Below are 7,254 nucleotides of genomic sequence, written 5' to 3' on the forward strand. Positions count from 1 at the left end.
CCCCCCCCCCCCCCCCCCAACAAACCAAAAACAACAAATTGAGTGATAGCATCACAGTAATATTCTTCTTAGTAGGACTTCAAAATGTGGCTTATTCCAGTTCTGGGGACTGCCTGTGCTTTGCTTGCTCTCAGGTGTAGGTTGTAGCTGTGTTGATCAAAGGACATTTGCTTACTCCCAGGCTTTACAGTCTCATGAGTTGGTGCTGAAGGGTCCTTTCTGCTGTAAAAGGGAATTCTGGCTGAGAGTCTTGTACTAGCAGAGTCTGTTCTAGGTGTGTTTTGCTTCTAGGGTCTCATTGACCCCTCCCTCCCAAGAAGTACTGGAAGCAGTTGGTTAGATGAGTGACCTGCTGCAGATGAAGCACGTGTGCCTGGCTTATTTTTAAGAGCCATTTTATACCACTGCAATACTGTTCTCTCCACAGATGCCGGAAGCTGTGCAGACTCAAGACCAACCAATGGAGGAGGAGGTGGAGACCTTTGCCTTCCAGGCTGAGATAGCTCAGCTGATGTCCCTGATCATTAACACTTTCTATTCCAACAAGGAAATCTTTCTGAGGGAGCTGATTTCCAATTCTTCAGATGTAAGTACTCATTTAATAGAGGGGTCTTTGGACAGCAAAAAGCTAACAAAATGTTCAGAGACAGGACTGAGGCCTAAATGTTGCTACTGTTTTATAGGCGCTGGACAAGATCAGATACGAAAGCTTGACTGACCCAAGCAAGCTGGATTCTGGAAAAGATTTGAAAATTAACCTTATTCCCAACAAGCATGATCGTACCCTGACCATTGTGGATACAGGCATAGGGATGACTAAGGCTGACCTAGTGAACAACCTTGGTACTATTGCCAAGTCTGGCACCAAAGCCTTCATGGAAGCACTGCAGGCAGGTGCTGATATATCTATGATCGGCCAGTTTGGTGTTGGTTTTTACTCTGCCTACTTGGTTGCTGAGAAGGTGACAGTGATCACAAAGCATAATGATGATGAGCAGTATGCTTGGGAGTCTTCAGCTGGGGGATCCTTCACTGTCAGGCTTGATAATGGTAAGATGTTATTGGTTTTTGGGGGATTGTTTAAAGTTTTTTCTATGTTTATGACTTCAAGATTGCAATGTTCACAAGTTTCTTAACTGATGAGACAACTTTGGGGTTTTTTTTAAAGCATTCTATAAAAAAAACAATTCAATCCTGTATTTTAGGGGAACCTCTGGGCCGTGGCACTAAGGTTATTCTACACCTTAAGGAGGATCAGACCGAGTATTTGGAGGAAAGGCGAATCAAGGAAATTGTGAAGAAGCATTCTCAATTCATTGGCTATCCAATCACGCTCTTTGTAAGTATTTTCAAAATGTATGTCTTAGTTTATTACTATGTTTCAAATAGTCCCATTATAAAAATTCCAACTACTGCAGAGAGCTACTTTAACCCATATTCATTCATTTATTCATATTCCCTTGAACACCAAATAAGGTTATGGCATGACCTCAAAAAATAACCTTATGGCACAACCTCAAAAGAGCGGGTGAGGGAGCATGAGGTGGCTGGTGGGTTTTTTTTCACCACTAGGAGTTCTGACAATTGTTCAATATAATTAAATGTCTATTTAATTTTTTTGTAACCTTTTGGTAGGTGGAGAAAGAACGTGATAAGGAAGTGAGTGATGATGAAGCAGAAGAAAAGGAGGAAGAAAAAGAGGAAAAGGAAGAGAAAACAGAAGACAAACCAGAGATTGAGGATGTTGGCTCTGATGAAGAGGAAGAAAAGAAAGATGGAGACAAGAAGAAGAAAAAGAAGATCAAGGAAAAATATATTGATCAGGAAGAGCTGAATAAGACAAAGCCCATTTGGACCCGGAACCCAGATGACATTACCAATGAGGAATATGGAGAATTCTACAAAAGTCTGACCAATGACTGGGAAGATCACTTGGCAGTGAAAGTAAGTTCTGAGTGGCCTGGAGCAGCATCCAGGATAAGTATATGAATTCCTAATGATTTGAGCCTGAAGAGATCCTGCATCTGGCACTACTTATAACAAGCAGTTCTTTTCTACTTAAAACCTCTTGCCTAGATGAATAACATACTGTAAAATTACATTAGAACTGCAGTAAAAATATATTCAAGCCTGTTCTCTAATTATATTTACTGAGGTTCTTCAGGCATGGGCAGAACCAAAGTGCAGGCTTATAAACATTGTGGGTAGCAGTGCTGTTTTTCAGGATTTCAGTAAGCTTGAAGTTGTTTACGCTTCTAGGATTTGATAACTGAATTAAATTCCTGCATAAAAACCAAGCTTTTAAAAATATAATGTTAATTATCAAGGTATTTCATCTCTGGCTAAAGATGATTAAACCTTTTCTGTTGCACAGTTGAAACTTCACTATTTAGAGAACCAAGAAATCCTTTGATATAGGGTTGCCAGTGGAAACTGGCTTCTTTCTTAACGTGCCTTAGAGCACAAACTCAGTTTTGTCTGGAATTGGCAGAGTACAACTACACTGCTTCAGAAAGTACAGCCAGCCACACTATCCATAAGTAGTATAATGTCATAAAACAATTTCAGATATATTTTTTTTAATTATGGCTTATCTTGCAGCACTTCTCTGTGGAAGGGCAGCTGGAATTCAGAGCTCTCCTGTTTGTTCCAAGACGTGCACCATTCGATCTCTTTGAGAACAGAAAGAAAAAGAACAACATTAAGCTATATGTGCGCAGAGTATTCATCATGGACAACTGTGAGGAGCTGATCCCTGAATATCTGAGTAAGTAGGTTATTTATACCTACATATACCTGATCTGTGATCACTTACACAAGCAGTATAGTGTGCATGATACTTTCAAATAAAACCCCCTTGGGGAGCAGAACACATCTTTCAATTTGTGGAAGCTTATTAGGCAGCATTCTGAAAAGAATTGGTCACAAATCCACTTCCTTTATTTCTCCCAATACATCTTCAGGTGGCTTTTATGTTTTTTTAGGGGTACCTTTTGCAAGAGATAGAAGCTTGAATAATGGATGTATGTATTCAGGTGTCTGCATCTTGCAGAAGTTACCCCTTAAAGTCCTTTCCTGAGACTCTATATTAGATAAATAGCAGCATATGATCATGTTTTTGTTGTGGGTGTTGTTTTTTATAACAGACTTCATGAGGGGGGTTGTGGATTCTGAGGATCTTCCTCTGAACATTTCCCGTGAAATGCTGCAGCAGAGCAAGATTTTGAAAGTCATCAGAAAGAACTTGGTCAAGAAGTGCTTGGAACTCTTCACTGAGTTAGCAGAAGACAAGGAGAACTACAAGAAGTTCTATGAACAATTTTCCAAGAACATTAAGGTTGGTCTTGTTGTAGCAAAAATTTGACTATCCCCCTGCTCCCCATATGGTCACTGGTCAAAACTATTAAATTGTCAGTGTTGTGTAACTACAATTAGTACTGCAGCTTATTGTTCCATAATGTGTGATAGAAGCCCTTTGCCAATTCTTTTTCAGCTTGGCATACATGAAGATTCTCAGAATCGCAAGAAACTCTCAGAACTGTTGAGATACTACACTTCTGCGTCTGGCGATGAGATGGTTTCTCTGAAAGATTATTGCACACGGATGAAGGAAAACCAGAAACACATCTATTACATAACAGGTAAGCTGATAGCAGAGTGGCTGCTCAAAAAGTTTTGATTGTATCTTTAAGTAGCGTTGGGTACAGGATAGAATAATGATTGGTAACAACAGCAGTTTTAAAACATGTTTGCAAGAGTCATAGATGCTAGGGTTGGAAGGGACCTCAATGGATCTTTGAGTCTGACCCCCTGCCTAGGCAGGAAAATGTGCTGGGGTCATGTGACTCCAACCAGGTGCTTCTCCCTTCTCCTTCTGGAGGTAAGGGAGAGTACCATCTCCCTTGGAAGATGCAGCAATTAAACACCTGGTACAACATGCAGCATGTATTCTAGTACATCATGCATCTAAAGGTGTTCTGTTGCATTTAATCCATTAGTCACTGTACAGGTGACTTAATGGCCTAGAGACAGTTGAACTTGGAGTGTTTCAGTGGTGCTTCAGGAAACTGGACTTGCAAATGAAAAGGGGTTCTTTGCCATGAGCACTAGAAGCTGTGCGTTTGAGCCAGCTGTTCCTTCTAGCAGTTTAAGATCCAGCTTGAGAATATCCTCTTTCTTCTGGGACAATTGAATGCTGAGAATCTCTGCAATAGAGATCATCCATACCTTGGGTATTGAGGCACAGATTAAAATATCTGGGGCTTTTTTTGTTTATTTTTAGGTGAAACCAAAGATCAGGTAGCCAACTCTGCTTTTGTGGAGCGCCTTCGCAAACATGGTCTGGAGGTAATCTACATGATTGAACCTATTGATGAGTACTGTGTGCAGCAGCTAAAAGAATTTGAAGGCAAGACCCTGGTTTCTGTAACAAAAGAGGGTTTGGAGCTCCCAGAGGATGAAGAGGAGAAGAAGAAACAGGAAGAGAAAAAGGCCAAATTTGAAAACCTCTGCAAAATCATGAAAGATATTCTTGAGAAGAAAGTGGAGAAGGTAAGAATCTGTGCGTGTAGGCAGTCTTGGGTTAACTTTGGTATGAGACTTTTTTCTGTGAAGTAATTTTTTTCACAGTGATACCATGCATTAAATATGACCAACTGAACACCATGTGCTCTGTAGCTAGTAAATAACATAAGTGCCTCGCAGACTATGGCAACTAAATGCCATACAAACAGCTCACTGTTTGGTAATACCCATTTCCAGGTTGTTGTCTCCAACCGACTGGTTACTTCCCCATGCTGCATTGTAACAAGTACATATGGTTGGACTGCCAACATGGAAAGGATCATGAAGGCACAGGCCTTGAGAGACAACTCCACAATGGGCTACATGGCAGCAAAGAAACACCTCGAGATAAATCCTGATCATTCCATCATTGAAACACTGAGGCAGAAAGCAGAGGCAGACAAGAATGATAAGTCTGTGAAGGATCTGGTCATTCTGTTGTACGAAACTGCGCTCCTGTCTTCTGGCTTCAGTTTGGAGGATCCCCAGACACATGCCAACCGTATTTATAGAATGATCAAACTTGGCCTAGGTAAGTAGAAAGTACTTTCTCTTAGTTAGAATCTCTTCTTGATGCAATTTAAAGCAGTTTCTAATGTTTGTCTCTGAAATGCTGCAGCAGTGGGAATCCCCTCTTGACCAAAATGGGGGGGAGGAATTGTAGCCAAGAGTGTGTTTACTTCAGGGGGTGGGAAACGAAACTCAGGCATTTGTGAGAAGTACCAGGAAACTTTAACTTCAGTGGTCTGTCACTTCTACATCTCTCCAGGTATCGATGAAGATGATGCTGCTACAGAAGAGGTGAGTCCTGCAGTCACTGAAGAGATGCCACCACTTGAAGGAGATGATGACACATCACGCATGGAAGAAGTGGATTAAATAGTCATCTAATTTACAGAAACTTGTGAATGTTTCATTGGCTAATGAATAAGTTATATTTTGTATATTATGAATGTTAACCTGCCAAAAAACCTGGTACTCTGTCTGCATTCCCTCTTTATATTTATTTTCAAAGATGTTATACCTTTATTTTTGTTACATTTGCTTTTTCAGCTAATGTGAGAGAAAATGCCACTGAGGGAATGTTTTGGGGTTTTTCCTTTTTTGTTTTTTCTCCCCCTTTTAATATTGTACAACCCTAGACAGGCAAGCAAGGAGTAATTATTTTTGTCTGTATTTGCTGGCTGCAGGTTGGCAGGGTTTTTGACTTATTCTAATTGCCATAAGTTTGGAGAAAGAAGTAACTTAGACATGGCATAACATCTGGATGTTGTAATATAACATTATACAGCTCTTCACTCTATATGTATCTAACATTCAGTACCTAGTAACTAGGTATCTACGAGAGCTGAAGATTCTTGGAAGCTTTAACCTTGCTCCTAACTGTTTCAAGGTTGTCTTGATGTTAACTTCTTGGGGTTTTTATACTGTATAAGGATTCTGGATTGCACTATCATAGGATAGAATCCACTTGTAAATCTTGTGTCTTATGCAACTCTGCATGTGCAGTTCAACCCTAGAACTGTAAGAATAAAAGTGTTATGAATGAACACTAAAAGTGAAGTCAGCTTTTTCTCTCCAGACAACAGTAATGCATTTTTTTGTTTCCAAAGCCAGAATCACTCTGAACTTGACTGAAATCTAGTCACTGACTAGTGAGTTGCAATGTAAGATGTCTGATACTCAAAAGAAACTGTAGAATCCTTTTTTCTTTCCCATTTACCCCTTGTTGTTCTGCTGCTTGTTCATTTTTATTTTTCCTTTTTGGGGAGTCTGTGTTCAACTGCCCCTTGGAAAGCTCTCTTTATCCAAAGCTTGAGCTTCTGAGAAGGAACCAAAGGGTTAAGGTAGCTGACAACAGCCCTCATTAATTGCAGTGGGCCTTTTTTAAGGTGCTAGTTGTAGTCACATAGTTTTCTACCGGGGTGCAGCTGTAGTAGAGTAACATTAGTTTTTGGCAGTACCCAGGAAGAAAATGGGAGATGCTTGCTTTTCCTTGGTACTTACAAACTTGTTTTCACATGTTCTGCCTAGAACAGGACCTTGAGGCAGTAGAAACTTTCGAAGTCTTTTACATGTGCTGTGAGGAGTGGTGCTTCAGAATGCTTCCGAGAGCCACTCTAATTTTTAAAGTATCTGTTGCATCACATGTATTCAGGGGTGCTTTAACTTGGCATGCTCCCCTAGACTTGATTTAATCAAGGGTACTCCAACATACAATTGGCACATGTTGAAGCAGATACCAGACACCTGGTGTGTATGGGTGCCCATAGTGTGGACATTCTTATGAAGCTCTTAAAAAAGAAAGGCAGTTTAGTTATTCTGTTGATTTCTGGGCAATGAACGCAAACGAAAGTCCGTGGAAGGAAGAGTGAATTTACAGCACCCTGTAGACCATCCCAGCCTAACCAGAGGGAAGGATAATAGTACCAAAGCACTTCCTACATAACTTCAGTCTTTCCCAGTCTGCTTGCTCCAGGAGAGTGGGGGTCTCAAGAAGAGTGAACAGGGATCCAGGTTTAGTTTCCCACAGAAAAATGAAGGAAAATGCAGATTTTTCCTCTTTATCTGAGGAAAACGGATTTCCCATTTTACCAGAGAAACCTGTGGATTTTGTAGCTTTTTAAAGAGCTGTTGCTATACACTGACAAGAGTTCCAGCCTGTGAAGGAGTGGGAGGAAGGCAATTGGG

The 7,254-nt window shown here is 40.5% G+C and overlaps 1 protein-coding gene across 1 annotated transcript in view; it reads left to right on the forward strand.

Moving 5' to 3' along the window:
- The window catches only part of HSP90AA1 (heat shock protein 90 alpha family class A member 1), a 7,220-nt gene extending 1,099 nt beyond the window's left edge, over positions 1 to 6,121 (forward strand). The window contains exons 2-11 of the mRNA XM_019518552.1: positions 428 to 586; positions 684 to 1,050; positions 1,206 to 1,339; positions 1,636 to 1,944; positions 2,602 to 2,767; positions 3,147 to 3,337; positions 3,494 to 3,641; positions 4,283 to 4,551; positions 4,762 to 5,095; positions 5,333 to 6,121. Of these exons, the coding sequence (XP_019374097.1) occupies positions 428 to 586; positions 684 to 1,050; positions 1,206 to 1,339; positions 1,636 to 1,944; positions 2,602 to 2,767; positions 3,147 to 3,337; positions 3,494 to 3,641; positions 4,283 to 4,551; positions 4,762 to 5,095; positions 5,333 to 5,442 (2,187 nt within the window). The 3' untranslated portion in view covers positions 5,443 to 6,121. The remainder of the gene's footprint in view (positions 1 to 427; positions 587 to 683; positions 1,051 to 1,205; positions 1,340 to 1,635; positions 1,945 to 2,601; positions 2,768 to 3,146; positions 3,338 to 3,493; positions 3,642 to 4,282; positions 4,552 to 4,761; positions 5,096 to 5,332) is intronic.
- The last annotated feature ends 1,133 nt before the right edge of the window (positions 6,122 to 7,254 follow it).

Source organism: Gavialis gangeticus, unplaced genomic scaffold, assembly GCF_001723915.1.
Source record: "Gavialis gangeticus isolate Ggan-Ray unplaced genomic scaffold, GavGan_comp1, whole genome shotgun sequence".
Classification (NCBI taxonomy): Eukaryota; Metazoa; Chordata; order Crocodylia; family Gavialidae; genus Gavialis; species Gavialis gangeticus.